This window comes from Hypanus sabinus, chromosome 9 (assembly GCF_030144855.1).
Source record: "Hypanus sabinus isolate sHypSab1 chromosome 9, sHypSab1.hap1, whole genome shotgun sequence".
In the NCBI taxonomy this organism is placed as follows: Eukaryota; Metazoa; Chordata; class Chondrichthyes; order Myliobatiformes; family Dasyatidae; genus Hypanus; species Hypanus sabinus.
Genome location: NC_082714.1, coordinates 1,307,355 through 1,326,963, shown reverse-complemented (window position 1 = coordinate 1,326,963; position 19,609 = coordinate 1,307,355). Strand labels below are relative to the sequence as shown.

Sequence of the window (19,609 nt, the reverse complement as noted above, 5' to 3'; positions counted from 1 at the left end):
AATATTACTTGGGTTTCAGCAACTAAGTTACAGAGAAAGGTTGAACAAGTTAGGTCTTTATTCTTTTGAGCGTAGAAGGTTGAGGGGGGACTTGATAGAGGTATTTAAAATTATGAGGGGGATAGATAGAGTTGACGTGGATAAGCTTTTTCCATTGAGAATAGGGGAGATTCAAACAAGAGGAGTTGAGAGTTAAGGGGCAAAAGTTTAGGCGTAACATGAGGGGGAACTTCTTTACTTAGAGAGTGGTAGCTGTGTGGAACAAGCTTCCAGTAGAAGTGGTAGAGGCAGGTTTGATTTCGTCATTTAAAAAAAAATTGGATAGGTGTATGGACAGGAAAGGAATGGAGGGTTATGGGCTGAGTGCAGGTCAGTGGGACTAGGTGAGAGTAAGCATTCGGCACGGACTAGAAGGGCCGAGGTGGCCCGTTTCTGTGCTGTAATTATTATATGGTTGTAAGATGTTTGGACAGGGGCGCAATTTCAGTGCTTGCTGTAGGTGCTATTTTCCGTAGATACGCCCCTGTCTCTCTGTCCACATTCCCAGTTGATCTATTACCTGCTGAATAGTTTGACAACTCCCTGACTGTCCACAACCCCGCCATTGTTTGTGGTGAATCGCCTAGGGTGGAGTAGCCAATGCCAGAACGTGGAGAGGCCACGTCAGATCACTGCCTCTGAATGAGCAGAGGTAATGACAATGTGATCAATGATCAAAGTTCATTTTCTTGCAGGCATTCGGTGTATATGTAAGAAATACAATAAAATCAGTGAAAGATCACAAACAGGATAATGAGTGTGCAAAAGACAACAACTGTGCAGATAAACAAACAATAAATATCAAAAACACGAAATGAAAAGTCCTTGAGTCCAGTTCAGTGATGGAGTGAGTGAAGTTGGGTGAAGTTATCGACTTTCATTCAAGAGCCTGATGATTAAATGGTAACAACTGTTGCTGAACCTGGTGGTGTGGGCCCTGAGGCTCCTGTATGTTCTTCCTGATGGCAGCAGTGAGAAGAGAGCATATCTTGGGTGGTGGGAGTTTCTGATGATAGATACAATAGGCAATAGACAACAGCTGCAGGAGTAGGCCATTCGGCCCTTTGAGCCAGCACCGCCATTCAATGTGATCGTGGCTGATCATCCACAATCAGTACCCCGTTCCTGCCTTCTCCCCATATCCCTTTACTCCGCTATCTTTAAGTGCTCCATCTAACACTAATAGACAATAGATACTACTTTCCCACAACAGCATTTCATGTCGATGTGCTTTACCCATGATGGTTTGGGCTGTATCCACCACTTTTTGTAGGATTAATGATCAAGAATCAACTTTATTCCCCATACATCAGGAATTTGCTGTGGTGTGTTTGTGTGATGTGCAGCAAAAAAACAACATTCAACAACTATAAAGAAGTACAGTGGATTCCAGTTATTTGGGACACATTGGGACCAGTACATTTTGGCCGAATTAAACAGCTGCCCCACTTAGCCAAATGGAAATAGATACAAAGGTATAAAAAAGACAAATTACCATTTAACTGAGTAACAAATTATGTAATTAAATGAAATACAGAACAAATTAGAACATTATCAGTACAATAGACTGTATATTTGTTCCTAAAAGTTATCAACAGAGGAATTCGTCCACTGTACCATTACGATCTTTTAATTAACTGTAAATGAACAAAATTAGCACAGATAATGGACTGCCTTCATACAATGCTTTAGAAATTTTTCAGCCTGAAACACCAACTATATTTTTTTCCATAGAAGCTGCCTGGCCTGCTGGGTTCCTCCAGCATTTTGTGTGTGTTGTTCCTGTCCTAATTAAACAGCGCAGTGTCGCAAATAAATGAATGGTATTTTTTTGAATACTTATTGTTCTTTAAGAGTTGTTCCAAATAAATGGCTGCCCCCATTAACTGATGGCCCAATTAATCGGAATCCACTATATATAAAACATATAGTTAAAGGTTAAAATATAGATAGAGAATGAAATGTGCACAAAGACATAAATATCAGCATGTATTTCCAATGTAAACAGTGGTTCAAAATGCTGTGTAGTCACAGGGGTAATCAATGGGGGGGATGGGCTGCCTGGGGAAAGAAACTTCGATAGTGTAAAGTTACTGTTTTAATAGCCCTGTAGCTTACCAGGAGGAAGTTTTTGGAAAAGGCAGTTTACAGTGTGGGTAGAGTTTGCAATGCTTTTTCCTGCCTGTTTGGCATAGACTGCAATGACCTTTTCTGCTGACCTGATAATGAGATGTGGACCTGTGGATACACACCTCCCAATGCCCTAATCCAGAAGGATGGCTTGCATCAGCCTGTTCACTGGGCTCATCTTGACCAGAGGGTAATGTATGTTTGGTTCTGCAGAATTTCCAAGGCAATGAGGCGGTCTTTGAAGCGGTGGAACAGCAAGACCTGGACGCTGTGCAGATGCTGCTCAACCTGTATACGACAGAGGAGCTGGACCTCAACACCCCCAACAGTGAGGGGCTGATGCCTCTGGACATTGCCATTATGACCAACAACGTGCCTATGGCAAAGCTGCTTCTGCAGGCTGGAGCGAAGGAGAGCCCACACTGTAAGTTTCACTGATCACACAACACCCTGCTTCATGTACACTTGTACAAGGGGGAGGCCACCATCTCCAGGTAGATAGTATCAGGCTCCTGTACTGTGCCAGAGTGAGAAGGCTCAGAGTGAAAGCACATTATGTTGTTCCTATTCAGGGTGTGCAGGTGTGTGAGGAGTGTCAGCCTCTGTACCATTGGGTGAGGGACAGGGATCCCTGGGTGTATGTGATAGAACAGTGTGGGAGGAGCTTCACTCCGTGCCTGACCCCGAGAGTGTGTGATAGGACAGTGTGGGAGGAGCTTCACTCCATGCCTGACCCCGAGAGTGTGGGATAGGACAGTGTGGAGGGAGCTTCACTCCGTGCCTGACCCCGGGAGTGTGTGATAGGACAGTGTGGGAGGAGCTTCACTCCGTGCCTGACCCCGAGAGTGTGTGATAGGACAGTGTGGGAGGAGCTTCACTCCGTGCCTGACCCCGAGAGTGTGTGATAGAACAGTGTGGGAGGAGCTTCACTCCGTGCCTGACCCCGGGAGTGTGTGATAGGACAGTGTGGGAGGGAGATTCACTCCGTGCCTGAACCCGGGAGTGTGTGATAGGACAGTGTGGAGGGAGCTTCACTCCGTGCCTGACCCCGAGAGTGTGTGATAGAACAGTGTGGGAGGAGCTTCACTCCGTGCCTGACCCCGGGAGTGTGTGATAGGACAGTGTGGAGGGAGCTTCACTCCGTGCCTGACCCCGAGAGTGTGTGATAGAACAGTGTGGGAGGAGCTTCACTCCGTGCCTGACCCCGGGAGTGTGTGATAGGACAGTGTGGAGGGAGCTTCACTCCGTGCCTGACCCCGAGAGTGTGTGATAGGACGGTGTGGAGGGAGCTTCACTCCGTGCCTGACCCCGAGAGTGTGTGATAGGACAGTGTGGAGGGAGCTTCACTCCGTGCCTGACCCCGAGAGTGTGTGATAGGACGGTGTGGAGGGAGCTTCACTCCGTGCCTGACCCCGAGAGTGTGTGATAGGACGGTGTGGGAGGAGCTTCACTCCGTGCCTGACCCCGAGAGTGTGTGATAGGACAGTGTGGGAGGAGCTTCACTCCGTGTCTGATCCCGGGAGTGTGTGATGGGACAGTGTGGAGGGAGCTTCACTCCGTGCCTGACCCCAAGAGTGTGTGATAGGACAGTGTGGAGGGAGCTTCACTCCGTGCCTGACCCCGAGAGTGTGTGATAGGACAGTGTGGAGGGAGCTTCACTCCGTGCCTGACCCCGGGAGTGTGTGATAGGACAGTGTGGAGGGAGCTTCACTCCGTGCCTGACCCCGAGAGTGTGTGATAGGACAGTGTGGAGGGAGCTTCACTCCGTGCCTGACCCCGAGAGTGTGGGATAGGACAGTGTGGAGGGAGCTTCACTCCGTGCCTGACCCCAAGAGTGTGTGATAGGACAGTGTGGAGGGAGCTTCACTCCGTGCCTGACCCCGAGAGTGTGTGATAGGACAGTGTGGAGGGAGCTTCACTCCGTGCCTGACCCCGAGAGTGTGTGATAGGACAGTGTGGAGGGAGCTTCACTCCGTGCCTGACCCCGAGAGTGTGTGATAGGACAGTGTGGAGGGAGCTTCACTCCGTGCCTGACCCCAAGAGTGTGTGATAGGACAGTGTGGGAGGAGCTTCACTCCGTGCCTGACCCCAAGAGTGTGTGATAGGACAGTGTGGAGGGAGCTTCACTCCGTGCCTGACCCTGAGAGTGTGTGATAGGACAGTGTGGAGGGAGCTTCACTCCGTGCCTGACCCCAAGAGTGTGTGATAGGACAGTGTGGAGGGAGCTTCACTCCGTGCCTGACCCCGAGAGTGTGTGATAGGACAGTGTGGAGGGAGCTTCACTCCGTGCCTGACCCCGAGAGTGTGTGATAGGACAGTGTGGGAGGAGCTTCACTCCGTGCCTGACCCCAAGAGTGTGTGATAGGACAGTGTGGAGGGAGCTTCACTCCGTGCCTGACCCCGAGAGTGTGTGATAGGACAGTGTGGAGGGAGCTTCACTCCGTGCCTGACCCCGAGAGTGTGTGATAGGACAGTGTGGAGGGAGCTTCACTCCGTGCCTGACCCCAAGAGTGTGTGATAGGACAGTGTGGGAGGAGCTTCACTCCGTGCCTGACCCCAAGAGTGTGTGATAGGACAGTGTGGAGGGAGCTTCACTCCGTGCCTGACCCTGAGAGTGTGTGATAGGACAGTGTGGAGGGAGCTTCACTCCGTGCCTGACCCCAAGAGTGTGTGATAGGACAGTGTGGAGGGAGCTTCACTCCGTGCCTGACCCCGAGAGTGTGTGATAGGACAGTGTGGAGGGAGCTTCACTCCGTGCCTGACCCCGAGAGTGTGTGATAGGACAGTGTGGGAGGAGCTTCACTCCGTGCCTGACCCCAAGAGTGTGTGATAGAACAGTGTGGAGGGAGCTTCACTCCGTGCCTGACCCTGAGAGTGTGTGATAGGACAGTGTGGAGGGAGCTTCACTCCGTGCCTGACCCCAAGAGTGTGTGATAGGACAGTGTGGAGGGAGCTTCACTCCGTGCCTGACCCCGAGAGTGTGTGATAGGACGGTGTGGAGGGAGCTTCACTCCGTGCCTGACCCCGAGAGTGTGTGATAGGACGGTGTGGAGGGAGCTTCACTCCGTGCCTGACCCCGAGAGTGTGTGATAGGACAGTGTGGGAGGGAGCTTCACTCCGTGCCTGACCCCGAGAGTGTGTGATAGGACAGTGTGGGAGGAGCTTCACTCCGTGCCTGACCCCGAGAGTGTGTGATAGGACAGTGTGGAGGGAGCTTCACTCCGTGCCTGACCCTGAGAGTGTGTGATAGGACAGTGTGGAGGGAGCTTCACTCCGTGCCTGACCCCGAGAGTGTGTGATAGAACAGTGTGGAGGGAGCTTCACTCCGTGCCTGACCCTGAGAGTGTGTGATAGGACAGTGTGGAGGGAGCTTCACTCCGTGCCTGACCCCGAGAGTGTGGGATAGGACAGTGTGGAGGGAGCTTCACTCCGTGCCTGACCCCGAGAGTGTGTGATAGGACAGTGTGGGAGGAGCTTCACTCCATGCCTGACCCCGAGAGTGTGTGATAGGACAGTGTGGAGGGAGCTTCACTCCGTGCCTGACCCCGAGAGTGTGTGATAGGACAGTGTGGAGGGAGCTTCACTCCGTGCCTGACCCCGGGAGTGTGTGATAGGACAGTGTGGAGGGAGCTTCACTCCGTGCCTGACCCCGAGAGTGTGTGATAGGACAGTGTGGAGGGAGCTTCACTCCGTGCCTGACCCCGAGAGTGTGTGATAGGACAGTGTGGAGGGAGCTTCACTCCGTGCCTGACCCCGAGAGTGTGTGATAGGACAGTGTGGAGGGAGCTTCACTCCGTGCCTGACCCCGAGAGTGTGTGATAGGACAGTGTGGAGGGAGATTCACTCCGTGCCTGACCCTGAGAGTGTGGGATAGGACAGTGTGGGAGGAGCTTCACTCCGTGCCTGACCCCAAGAGTGTGTGATAGGACAGTGTGGAGGGAGCTTCACTCCGTGCCTGACCCTGAGAGTGTGTGATAGGACAGTGTGGAGGGAGCTTCACTCCGTGCCTGACCCCGAGAGTGTGTGATAGGACAGTGTGGGAGGAGCTTCACTCCGTGCCTGACCCCGAGAGTGTGGGATAGGACAGTGTGGGAGGAGCTTCACTCCGTGCCTGACCCCAAGAGTGTGTGATAGGACAGTGTGGAGGGAGCTTCACTCCGTGCCTGACCCCAAGAGTGTGTGATAGGACAGTGTGGAGGGAGCTTCACTCCGTGCCTGACCCCGAGAGTGTGTGATAGGACAGTGTGGGAGGAGCTTCACTCCGTGCCTGACCCCGAGAGTGTGTGATAGGACAGTGTGGAGGGAGCTTCACTCCGTGCCTGACCCCAAGAGTGTGTGATAGGACAGTGTGGAGGGAGCTTCACTCCGTGCCTGACCCCGAGAGTGTGTGATAGGACAGTGTGGAGGGAGCTTCACTCCGTGCCTGACCCCGGGATTGTGTGATAGGACAGTGTGGAGGGAGCTTCACTCCGTGCCTGACCCCGAGAGTGTGTGATAGGACAGTGTGGAGGGAGCTTCACTCCGTGCCTGACCCCGAGAGTGTGTGATAGGACAGTGTGGAGGGAGATTCACTCCGTGCCTGACCCCGAGAGTGTGTGATAGGACAGTGTGGAGGGAGCTTCACTCCGTGCCTGACCCCGAGAGTGTGTGATAGGACAGTGTGGAGGGAGATTCACTCCGTGCCTGACCCCGAGAGTGTGTGATAGGACAGTGTGGAGGGAGCTTCACTCCGTGCCTGACCCCGAGAGTGTGGGATAGGACAGTGTGGAGGGAGCTTCACTCCGTGCCTGACCCTGAGAGTGTGTGATAGGACAGTGTGGAGGGAGCTTCACTCCGTGCCTGACCCTGAGAGTGTGTGATAGGACAGTGTGGAGGGAGCTTCACTCCGTGCCTGACCCCGGGAGTGTGTGATAGGACAGTGTGGAGGGAGCTTCACTCCATGCCTGACCCCGAGAGTGTGTGATAGGACAGTGTGGAGGGAGCTTCACTCCGTGCCTGACCCCGAGAGTGTGTGATAGGACAGTGTGGGAGGAGCTTCACTCCGTGCCTGACCCCGAGAGTGTGGGATAGGACAGTGTGGGAGGAGCTTCACTCCGTGCCTGACCCCGAGAGTGTGTGATAGAACAGTGTGGGAGGAGCTTCACTCCGTGCCTGACCCCGGGAGTGTGTGATAGGACAGTGTGGGAGGAGCTTCACTCCGTGCCTGACCCCGAGAGTGTGTGATAGGACAGTGTGGGAGGAGCTTCACTCCGTGCCTGACCCCGAGAGTGTGTGATAGGACAGTGTGGAGGGAGCTTCACTCCGTGCCTGACCCCGGGAGTGTGTGATAGGACAGTGTGGAGGGAGCTTCACTCCGTGCCTGACCCCGAGAGTGTGTGATAGGACAGTGTGGGAGGAGCTTCACTCCGTGCCTGACCCCGGGAGTGTGGGATAGGACAGTGTGGAGGGAGCTTCACTCCGTGCCTGACCCCGAGAGTGTGTGATAGGACAGTGTGGAGGGAGCTTCACTCCGTGCCTGACCCCGGGATTGTGTGATAGGACAGTGTAGAGGGAGCTTCACTCCGTGCCTGACCCCGGGAGTGTGGGATAGGACAGTGTGGGAGGAGCTTCACTCCGTGCCTGACCCCGAGAGTGTGTGATAGGACAGTGTGGAGGGAGCTTCACTCCGTGCCTGACCCCGGGATTGTGTGATAGGACAGTGTAGAGGGAGCTTCACTCCGTGCCTGACCCCGGGAGTGTGGGATAGGACAGTGTGGAGGGAGCTTCACTCCGTGCCTGACCCCGGGAGTGTGTGATAGGACAGTGTGGAGGGAGCTTCACTCCGTGCCTGACCCCGGGATTGTGTGATAGGACAGTGTAGAGGGAGCTTCACTCCGTGCCTGACCCCGAGAGTGTGTGATAGGACAGTGTGGAGGGAGCTTCACTCCGTGCCTGACCCCGGGAGTGTGTGATAGGACAGTGTGGAGGGAGCTTCACTCCGTGCCTGACCCCAAGAGTGTGGGATAGGACAGTGTGGAGGGAGCTTCACTCCGTGCCTGACCCCGAGAGTGTGGGATAGGACAGTGTGGAGGGAGCTTCACTCCGTGCCTGACCCCGGGAGTGTGTGATAGGACAGTGTGGGAGGAGCTTCACTCCGTGCCTGACCCCGAGAGTGTGTGATAGGACAGTGTGGGAGGAGCTTCACTCTGTGCCTGACCCTGAGAGTGTGTGATAGAACAGTGTGGGAGGAGCTTCACTCCGTGCCTGACCCCGGGAGTGTGTGATAGGACAGTGTGGAGGGAGCTTCACTCTGTGTCTGACCCCGGGAGTGTGTGATAGGACAGTGTGGAGGGAGCTTCACTCCGTGCCTGACCCCGAGAGTGTGTGATAGGACAGTGTGGAGGGAGCTTCACTCCGTGCCTGACCCCGAGAGTGTGTGATAGGACAGTGTGGAGGGAGCTTCACTCCGTGCCTGACCCCGAGAGTGTGTGATAGGACAGTGTGGAGGGAGCTTCACTCCGTGCCTGACCCCGGGATTGTGTGATAGGACAGTGTGGAGGGAGCTTCACTCCGTGCCTGACCCCGAGAGTGTGTGATAGGACAGTGTGGGAGGAGCTTCACTCCGTGCCTGACCCCGGGAGTGTGTGATAGGACAGTGTGGGAGGAGCTTCACTCCGTGCCTGACCCCGAGAGTGTGTGATAGGACAGTGTGGAGGGAGCTTCACTCCGTGCCTGACCCCGAGAGTGTGTGATAGGACAGTGTGGAGGGAGCTTCACTCCGTGCCTGACCCCAAGAGTGTGTGATAGGACAGTGTGGAGGGAGCTTCACTCCGTGCCTGACCCCGAGAGTGTGTGATAGGACAGTGTGGAGGGAGCTTCACTCCGTGCCTGACCCCGGGATTGTGTGATAGGACAGTGTGGAGGGAGCTTCACTCCGTGCCTGACCCCGAGAGTGTGTGATAGGACAGTGTGGAGGGAGCTTCACTCCGTGCCTGACCCCGAGAGTGTGTGATAGGACAGTGTGGAGGGAGATTCACTCCGTGCCTGACCCCGAGAGTGTGTGATAGGACAGTGTGGAGGGAGCTTCACTCCGTGCCTGACCCCGAGAGTGTGTGATAGGACAGTGTGGAGGGAGATTCACTCCGTGCCTGACCCCGAGAGTGTGTGATAGGACAGTGTGGAGGGAGCTTCACTCCGTGCCTGACCCCGAGAGTGTGGGATAGGACAGTGTGGAGGGAGCTTCACTCCGTGCCTGACCCTGAGAGTGTGTGATAGGACAGTGTGGAGGGAGCTTCACTCCGTGCCTGACCCTGAGAGTGTGTGATAGGACAGTGTGGAGGGAGCTTCACTCCGTGCCTGACCCCGGGAGTGTGTGATAGGACAGTGTGGAGGGAGCTTCACTCCATGCCTGACCCCGAGAGTGTGTGATAGGACAGTGTGGGAGGAGCTTCACTCCGTGCCTGACCCCGAGAGTGTGTGATAGAACAGTGTGGGAGGAGCTTCACTCCGTGCCTGACCCCGGGAGTGTGTGATAGGACAGTGTGGGAGGAGCTTCACTCCGTGCCTGACCCCGAGAGTGTGTGATAGGACAGTGTGGGAGGAGCTTCACTCCGTGCCTGACCCCGAGAGTGTGTGATAGGACAGTGTGGAGGGAGCTTCACTCCGTGCCTGACCCCGGGAGTGTGTGATAGGACAGTGTGGAGGGAGCTTCACTCCGTGCCTGACCCCGAGAGTGTGTGATAGGACAGTGTGGGAGGAGCTTCACTCCGTGCCTGACCCCGGGAGTGTGGGATAGGACAGTGTGGAGGGAGCTTCACTCCGTGCCTGACCCCGAGAGTGTGTGATAGGACAGTGTGGAGGGAGCTTCACTCCGTGCCTGACCCCGGGATTGTGTGATAGGACAGTGTAGAGGGAGCTTCACTCCGTGCCTGACCCCGGGAGTGTGGGATAGGACAGTGTGGGAGGAGCTTCACTCCGTGCCTGACCCCGAGAGTGTGTGATAGGACAGTGTGGAGGGAGCTTCACTCCGTGCCTGACCCCGGGATTGTGTGATAGGACAGTGTAGAGGGAGCTTCACTCCGTGCCTGACCCCGGGAGTGTGGGATAGGACAGTGTGGAGGGAGCTTCACTCCGTGCCTGACCCCGGGAGTGTGTGATAGGACAGTGTGGAGGGAGCTTCACTCCGTGCCTGACCCCGGGATTGTGTGATAGGACAGTGTAGAGGGAGCTTCACTCCGTGCCTGACCCCGAGAGTGTGTGATAGGACAGTGTGGAGGGAGCTTCACTCCGTGCCTGACCCCGGGAGTGTGTGATAGGACAGTGTGGAGGGAGCTTCACTCCGTGCCTGACCCCAAGAGTGTGGGATAGGACAGTGTGGAGGGAGCTTCACTCCGTGCCTGACCCCGAGAGTGTGGGATAGGACAGTGTGGAGGGAGCTTCACTCCGTGCCTGACCCCGGGAGTGTGTGATAGGACAGTGTGGGAGGAGCTTCACTCCGTGCCTGACCCCGAGAGTGTGTGATAGGACAGTGTGGGAGGAGCTTCACTCTGTGCCTGACCCTGAGAGTGTGTGATAGAACAGTGTGGGAGGAGCTTCACTCCGTGCCTGACCCCGGGAGTGTGTGATAGGACAGTGTGGAGGGAGCTTCACTCTGTGTCTGACCCCGGGAGTGTGTGATAGGACAGTGTGGAGGGAGCTTCACTCCGTGCCTGACCCCGAGAGTGTGTGATAGGACAGTGTGGAGGGAGCTTCACTCCGTGCCTGACCCCGAGAGTGTGTGATAGGACAGTGTGGAGGGAGCTTCACTCCGTGCCTGACCCCGAGAGTGTGTGATAGGACAGTGTGGAGGGAGCTTCACTCCGTGCCTGACCCCGGGATTGTGTGATAGGACAGTGTGGAGGGAGCTTCACTCCGTGCCTGACCCCGAGAGTGTGTGATAGGACAGTGTGGGAGGAGCTTCACTCCGTGCCTGACCCCGGGAGTGTGTGATAGGACAGTGTGGGAGGAGCTTCACTCCGTGCCTGACCCCGAGAGTGTGTGATAGGACAGTGTGGAGGGAGCTTCACTCCGTGCCTGACCCCGAGAGTGTGTGATAGGACAGTGTGGAGGGAGCTTCACTCCGTGCCTGACCCCGAGAGTGTGTGATAGGACAGTGTGGAGGGAGCTTCACTCCGTGCCTGACCCCGAGAGTGTGTGATAGGACAGTGTGGAGGGAGCTTCACTCCGTGCCTGACCCCGAGAGTGTGTGATAGGACAGTGTGGAGGGAGCTTCACTCCGTGCCTGACCCCGAGAGTGTGTGATAGGACAGTGTGGAGGGAGCTTCACTCCGTGCCTGACCCCGAGAGTGTGTGATAGGACAGTGTGGAGGGAGCTTCACTCCGTGCCTGACCCCGAGAGTGTGTGATAGGACAGTGTGGGAGGAGCTTCACCTGCATCTGGCTGCGGGGAGGGGTTGTGATGGGATGGTGTAGAGGGGGCTTGATTTGGAAATGATTAGGGGAGTGATATTGAGAAGTTTTGTGTGGCCAGTGTTGGCACGTTCTCTGTAACTACTGCCAGAGTGATGTTGTCTCCAGAATGGCCCATAGTGGAGTGCCTGGGGGCGTGATGTTAGGAATGGTTGTGTATGGCCGGCATTGAGAGGTGCTCTGTAACTAACTGCTGGTTCTCCATTCAGTTGTCAGTTTGGAAAGTCGGGCTGCACACCTGGCTACACTTGTGCGTGAGTCGGAGCAGCGTGTGAGTGAGTTGTCGACACAGGTGGTGAATGAGGCCGCGGGTTCAGACCATGCTGACAAGGAGAGGCAACTGAAAACCTGGGAGTGGCAGAACCGTCTCTTCAAACGGATGAAAAGGGGCTTTGAACATGCACGTGAGTTTCAGGCACAAATTGCAATCACCGGGTTTCTTCTGCATTTCCTGTGACATCACCAGCTGTCCTCTCTATCCCAGATCATACACCACCGCTTGCTCATTCGTCACTGCCGTCAAGAGTCCTGTCGCTCAGTCCTGCCCAGTGAGTCCTGTCCACCCGGCGCTGCCCGCTGTGCTGTGTCTGCCCGGCGCTGCCCGCTGTGTTGTGTCTGCCCAGCGCTGCCCGCTGTGTTGTGTCTGCCCGGCGCTGCCCGCTGTGCTGTGTCTGCCCGGCGCTGCCCGCTGTGCTGTGTCTGCCCGGCGCTGCCCGCTGTGTTGTGTCTGCCCGGCGCTGCCCGCTGTGTTGTGTCTGCCCGGCGCTGCCCGCTGTGCTGTGTCTGCCCTGCGCTGCCCGCTGTGTTGTGTCTGCCCGGCGCTGCCCGCTGTGTTGTGTCTGCCCGGCGCTGCCCGCTGTGCTGTGTCTGCCCGGCGCTGCCCGCTGTGCTGTGTCTGCCCGGCGCTGCCCGCTGTGCTGTGTCTGCCCGGCGCTGCCCGCTGTGCTGTGTCTGCCCGGCGCTGCCCGCTGTGCTGTGTCTGCCCGGCGCTGCCCACTGTGTCGTGTCCGCCCGGCGCTGCCCACTGTGTCGTGTCCGCCCGGCGCTGCCCACTGTGTCGTGTCCGCCCGGCGCTGCCCACTGTGTCGTGTCCGCCCGGCGCTGCCCACTGTGTCGTGTCCGCCCGGTGCTGCCCACTGTGTCGTGTCTGCCCGGCGCTGCCCACTGTGTGCTGTCCACCTGGCCCAGCCAGCTAATCTCTATCCATGCCAGAATCTTTCCTGTAATGCCATAGTATTTTATCTTGTTAAGCAGCCTCATGTGTGGCTCCCTATCAAATGCCTTCTGAAAATCCCAGTAAATGACACCCACTCCTTCTCCTTTGTCCACTCTGCTTGTTACTTCCTTGAAGAACTCTAACAGGTTTGTCAGGCAAGGTTTCCCTTTACGGAAACTATGTTGACTTTGACTTATTTTATCATTAGTCTTCAAATACCTCGAAACCTCATCGTTAATAATAGACTCCAACACTTTCCCAGCCACTGAGGTTAGTCTAACTGGCCTATTACTTCCTTTCTTTTGCCTTCCTCCATTTTTAAAGGGTGGAGTAATATTTGTGATCTTCCAGTCCTCTGGGACCATGCTAGAATCAAGTGATTCTTCAAAGATCATGACTGATGCATCTATTATCTCTTCAGCAACCTCTCTTAGGACTCTGGGATGTAGTCCATCTGTCCCAGGTGACTTGTCCACCTTGAGACCATAGAACCGTAGAACATTACAGCACAGAAACAGGCCTTTTAGCCCTTCTTGGCTGTGCCGAACCATTTTTCTGCCTAGTGCACTGAACTGCACCCGGCCCATATCCCTTCATACACCTCTCATCCATGTACCTGTCCAAGTTTTTCTTAAATGTTAAAAGTGAGCCCGCAATCACCACTTCATCTGGCAGCTCATTCCACACTCCCACCACTCTCTGTATGAAGAAGCCCCCCCCCACTTCCCAATGTTCCCTTTAAACTTTTCCCCCTTCACCCTTAACCCATGTCCTCTGGTTTTTTTCTCCCCTAGCCTCAGTGGAAAAAGCCTGCTTGCATTCATTCTATCTATACCCATCATAATTTTATATACCTCTATCAAATCTCCCCTCATTCTTCTATGCTCCAGGGAATATTCAACCTTTCTCTGTAACTCAGTTTCTCAAGTCCTGGCAACATCCTCATAAACCTTCTCTGCACTCTTTCAACCTTATTAATATCCTCCCTGTAATTTGGTGACCCAAACTGCACACAATACTCCAAATTCGACCTCACCAATGTCTTATACAACCTCACCATAACATTCCAACTCTTATACTCAATACTTTAATTAATAAAGGCCAATGTACCAAAAGCTCTCTTTACTACCCTATCTACCTGTGATGCCACCTTTAGGGAATGTTGTGTCTGTATTCCCAGATCCCTCTGTTCTACTGCACTCCTCAGTGCCCTACCATCGACCTTGTATGTTCTACTTTGGTTTTTCCTTCCAAAGTGCAATACCTCACACTTGTCTGTATTAAACTCCATCTGCCATTTTTCAGCCCATTTTTCCAGCTGGTCCAAATCCCTCTGCAAGCTTTGAAAACCTTCCTCACTGTCCACTACACCTCCAATCTTTGTATCATCAGCAAATTTGCTGATCCAATTTACCACATTATCATCCAGATCATTGATATAGATGACAAATAACAATGGACCCAGCACTGATCCCTGTGGCACACCACTAGTCACAGGCCTCCACTCAGAGTAGCAATCCTCCACTACCACTCTCTGACTTCTCCCATTGAGTCAATGTCTAATCCAATTTACTATCTCACCATGTGTACCTAGCGACTGAATCTTCCTAACTAACCTCCCATGCGGGACTTTGTCAAAGGCCTTACTGAAGTCCATGTAGACAACATCCACTGCCTTGGAGTTTGCTTAGCACTTTTCCCTTTGTAATAGCAATGGACTCACTCCTGCTCCCTGACATTCGTGGACCTCAGGCATGCTGCTAGTGTCTTCCAAAATACCCATTAAGTTCATCTACCGTTCCTTTGACCCCCATTACTATCTCACCAACATCATTTTCCAGTGGTCCAATATCAACTCTCACCTCCATTTTAGTCTTTATATAACTAAAAAAACTATTGGTATCCTCCTTTATATTATTGGCTAGTTTGTCCTCATATTTAATCTTTTACCCTCTTACAACTTTTTCAGTTGCCTTTTGTTTGATTTTAAAAGTTTACCAATCATCTAACTTCCTATTCACTTTTGCTAACTTATATGCCCTTTCCTTGGCTTTTATGTAATCCTTAACTTCCTTTGTCAGCCATGGTTGCCTATTGCTGGCATTTGAAAACTTCTTCCTCTGTGGAACATATCTGACCCAGAACAGAACACTGGCTCTGGAGACATGCCCCCATTCTCTCTCGAGATAAGTAAGAAATAAGGAATGAACACACCTACTTACCATGACTCTACCTGTTCTCACCGATGCCTTGTTGAGCCAAAGCCTTACTGCTTTGCCTCTGACGACAATCGCTCCCACGATTACCACTCTGCTAGGTGATTACTCTCTTTTATAGAGATTGGTTTTTTAAGGCTCTTTGCTGAACCTGCACAGGAACTCTTCTGTTGCATCTGCGCAGTACTCCAGTCAATGCCCATCCCGTGAGTCCTGTCTGCCCAGCCCTGCCTAGTGTATCCTGTCTGCCTGGCCTTGCCCCATGTTTTCTGTCTGCCCAAACTTACCCCATGTGTGGCGTCTGTCCAGCCTTACCCGGCTCCACCAGTGTGCCCAGATTCCAACACCAGCAACCAGCGCTGCGGGGATTGTAAGACCATAAAATCGTAAGGTAATGGAGCAGAATTAGGCCATTTCGCCCATTGAGTCTGCACCCCCATTTCATCATGGGCAATCTAATTTTCCTCTCAGTTTCAGTTTCCTGCCTTCTCCCCATATCCCTTCATTCCCTGAGTAACCATGAACCTATCAACCTCTCCTTCAATATACATAAATTCTTGGCCTCCACAGTTGCCTGTGCCAGCAAATTCCACAGGTTCACCAATCTCTGGCCAAAGAAATTCCCCTCATCTGCGTTCTGAAAGGATGCCCCTCTATTCTGCTCTTAGCACCATAGGAAACATACTCTCCGTATCCACTCTATCAAGGCTTGTAAGCATTCGATAGATTTCAATGAGGTTGCACCTTATTCGTCTGAATTCCAGCAAATACGGGCCTGAGCCACGAAACATTGGTCAAGCCGTTCAGTCCTGGAATCATTTTCCTCAACCTCTACAGTTGCAGCACATCCTTTCTAAGATAAGGGGCTCAAAACTGCTCAAAATACTCCAAGTGTGGCCTTAAATTTCAACATTATATCCTTGCTTTTGTAATCTAGAATTCTTGAAATGAAGGAGTGCAGCGTAGGTTCACAAGATTAATTCCCGGAGAGTTAATTCACTCTGGGTGAAAAAGTTTTTCTGCATCTCAGTTCTATATGGCCTACCCCTCATTCTTAAACTGTGGCCTCTAGTTCTGGACATGCTTCCTGCCTCCAGTGTGTCCAATCCCTTAATAAACTTGTATGTCTCAATCAGATCCCCTCTCATCCTTCTAAATTCCAGTGTATACAAGCCCAGTGGCTCCAGTCTTTCAACATATGACAGTCCCGCCATTCCGGGAATTAACCTTGTGAACCTACGCTGCACTCCCTCAATAGCAAGAATGTCCTTCCTCAAATTTGGAGACCAAAACTGCACACAGTACTCCAGGTGGGGTCTCACCAGGGCCCTGTACAGCTGCAGAAGGACCTCTTTACTCCTATACTCAATTCCTCTTGTTATAAAGGCCAGCATGCCGTTAGCTTTCTTCACTGCCTGCTGTACCTGCATGCTTGCTTTCATTGACTGATGTACAAGAACACCTAGATCTTGTTGTACTTCCCTTTTTCCTAACTTGACTCCATTTAGATAGTAATCTGCCTTCCTGTTCTTGCCACCAAAGTGGATAACCTCACGTTTATCTATATTAAACTGCATCTGTCATACATTTGCCCACTCACCGAACCTGTCCAAGTCACCCTGCATTCTCATAACATCCTCCTGACATTTCACACTGCCACCCAGCTTTGTGTCATCAGCAAATTTTCTAATGTTACTTTTAATCTCTTCATCTAAATCATTAATGTATATTGTAAACAGCTGTGGTCCCAGCACCAAACCTTGCAGTACCCCACTGGTCACAGCCTGCCATTCCGAAAGGGACCCATTAATCGCTACTCTTTGTTTCCTGTCAGCCAGCCAATTTTCAATCCATGTCAGTACTCTGCCCCCAATACCATGTGCCCTAATTTTGCCCACTAATCTCCTATGTGGGACTTTATCAAAAGCTTTCTGGAAGTCCAGGTACACTACATCCACTGGCTCTCCCTTGTCCATTTTCATAGTTACATCCTCAAAAAACTCCAGAAGATTAGTCAAGCATGATTTTCCCTTCATAAATCCATGCTGACTCGGACTGATCCTTCTACTGCTATCCAAATGTGTTGTAATTTCATCTTTTATAATTGACTCCAGCATCTTTCCCACCACTGACGTCAGGCTAACCGGTCTATAATTCCCTGTTTTCTCTCTCCCTCCTTTCTTGAAAAGTGGGACAACATTAGCCACCCTCCAGTCAGCAGAAACTGTTCCTGAATCTATAGAACATTGGAAAATGATTACCAATGCATCCACGATTTCTAGAGCCATCTCATTAAGTACCCTGGGATGCAGACCATCAGGTCCCGGGGACTTATCAGCCTTCAGACTCAACAGTCTATCCAACACCGTTTCTTGCCTAATATAAATTTCCTTCAGTTCATCCTTTACCCTAGTTCCTTTGGCCACTATTACATCTGGGAGATTGTTTGTGTCTTCCCTAGTGAAGACAGATCCAAAGTACTTGTTCAACTCATCTGCCATTTCCTTGTTCCCCATAATAAATTCACCCGTTTCTGTCTTCAATGGTCCAATTTTGGTCTTAACTATTTTTTTGCTATTCACATACCTAAAGAAGCTTTTACTATCCTCCTTTATATTCTTGGCTAGTTTACCTTTGTACCTAATTTTTTCTTGGCGTATTGCCTTTTTTGTTATCTTCTGTTGCTCTTTAAAAGCTTCCCAGTTCTCTAGTTTCCCGCTCATCTTTGCTATGTTATACTTCTCTTTTATTTTTATACTGCCCTTTACTGCCCTTCCCTCATCAGCCATGGCTCCCCTTTACTCCCCTTAGGATCTTTCTTCCTCTTTGGAATGAACTGATCCTGCACCTTCTGCATTATTCCCAAAACTACCTGCCATTGTTGTTCCACTGTCTTCCCTGCTAGGGTTTTGTTCCATCGCACTTTGGCCAGCTCCTCCCTCATTGCTCCATAGTTCCCTTTGTTCAACTGTAATACTGACACATTCGATTTTCCCTTCTCCTTCTCAAATTGTAGGTTAAAACATATCATATTATGGTCACTACCTCCTAATGGCTCCTTTACCTCGAGGTCCCTGATCAAATCCGGTTCATTGCACAACACTAAATCTAGAATTGCCTTCTCCCTGGTAGGCTCCAGTACAAGCTGTTCTAAGAATCCATCTCGGAGGCACTCCACAAACTCCCTTTCTTGGGGTCCAATACCATTCTGATTCTCCCAGTCTACCTGCATGTTGAAATCCCCCATGACAACTGTATCATTACCTTTGCGACATGCCAATTTTAACTCTTCATTCAACTTAGACCCTACATCCAGACTGCTGTTTGGGGGCCTGTAGATAACTCCCATTAGGGTCTTTCTACCCTTAGAATTTCTCAGCTCTATCCATACTGACTCTACATTCCCTGATCCTATGTCCCCCCCAGCAAGGGACTGTATATCATTCCTCACCAACAGAGCCACCCCACCCCCTCTGCCAGTCAGTCTATTCTTTTGATAAGACGTATATCCTTGAATATTCATTTCCCAGGCCCTGTCCGCTTGAAGCCATGTCTCTGTTATTCCCACAACATCGTACTTGCCAATTTCCAGCTGAGCCTCAAGCTCATCTACTTTATTCCTTATACTTCGTGCATTCATATATTATACTTTTAATTCGTTACTCCCCTCTCCTTTCATATCAATTCCTATTTCACTTGGCCATACCGTATGATCTCTTCTTGAGCTTTCTACTTCATTGATTCTGTTGTCCTTTTTAACTTTTCTTATTTTCACTTTCCCTTTAACTCCATCTTTATATTTCCAGTTCATCCCCTCCCCCCCACTACTTAGTTTAAACACATCCGTGTTGCAGTGGCAAACCCGCCTGCCAGAATGCTGGTCCCCCGCCTATTAAGGTGCAACCTGTCCCTTTTGTAAAATTCATCCCTACCCCAAAACAGATCCCAGTGGTCCAAGAATGTAAATCCTTGCTTTCTGCACCAGTTCCTCAGCCACACATTCAGATCCATTATCTCCCTGTTCCTGCCCTCTCCAGCACGAGGAACTGGAAGCAAACCAGAGATAACCACCCTGGAAGTCCTGCTTTTCAGCCTTCTTCCGAGTTCTCTGAAGTCCCGCTGCAGAATGTCCTTCCTCTTCTTCCCGATGTCATTTGTGCCGACATGCACTACCACTTCCGGCTGTCCACCTTCACCCTTGAGGTTCCCTGCAATCGGTCCATGATGTCCTGGATCCTAGCACCAGGGAGGCAACATACCATCCTTAAATCTCGCCTGTTGCCGCAGAAACCTCCTACTGTACCTCTCACTATGGAGTCCCCCACTACCACGGCTCTTCCTGATGTCTGACTCCTCGGCTCTGTTTCTGCACCAATTTTCGACTCACAGACCTGTCCACCTCTCAGACTGGCAGTATCTTCTGTCCTGACAGCTTCCAAGAAGGCGAACCTGTTTACGAGAGGTACATCCGCTAGGGTCTCCTGTACTTCAAGCATCCTTTCCGTCCTCATCGTCGCCCCCTTTCTCTCTTCCAGTATCCTCGGTGTAATGACCTCACTGT

The 19,609-nt window shown here is 52.1% G+C and overlaps 1 protein-coding gene across 2 annotated transcripts in view; it reads left to right on the top strand.

Moving 5' to 3' along the window:
- LOC132398992 (ankyrin-repeat and fibronectin type III domain-containing 1-like) overlaps positions 1-19,609 on the top strand; it is a 755,630-nt gene that overhangs the window by 570,641 nt on the left and 165,380 nt on the right. For both annotated transcript variants that reach the window (XM_059978830.1, XM_059978831.1), the window contains 2 exons: positions 2,383-2,593; positions 11,826-12,020. In XM_059978830.1, coding sequence (XP_059834813.1) covers positions 2,383-2,593; positions 11,826-12,020 — 406 coding nt within the window. The remainder of the gene's footprint in view (positions 1-2,382; positions 2,594-11,825; positions 12,021-19,609) is intronic.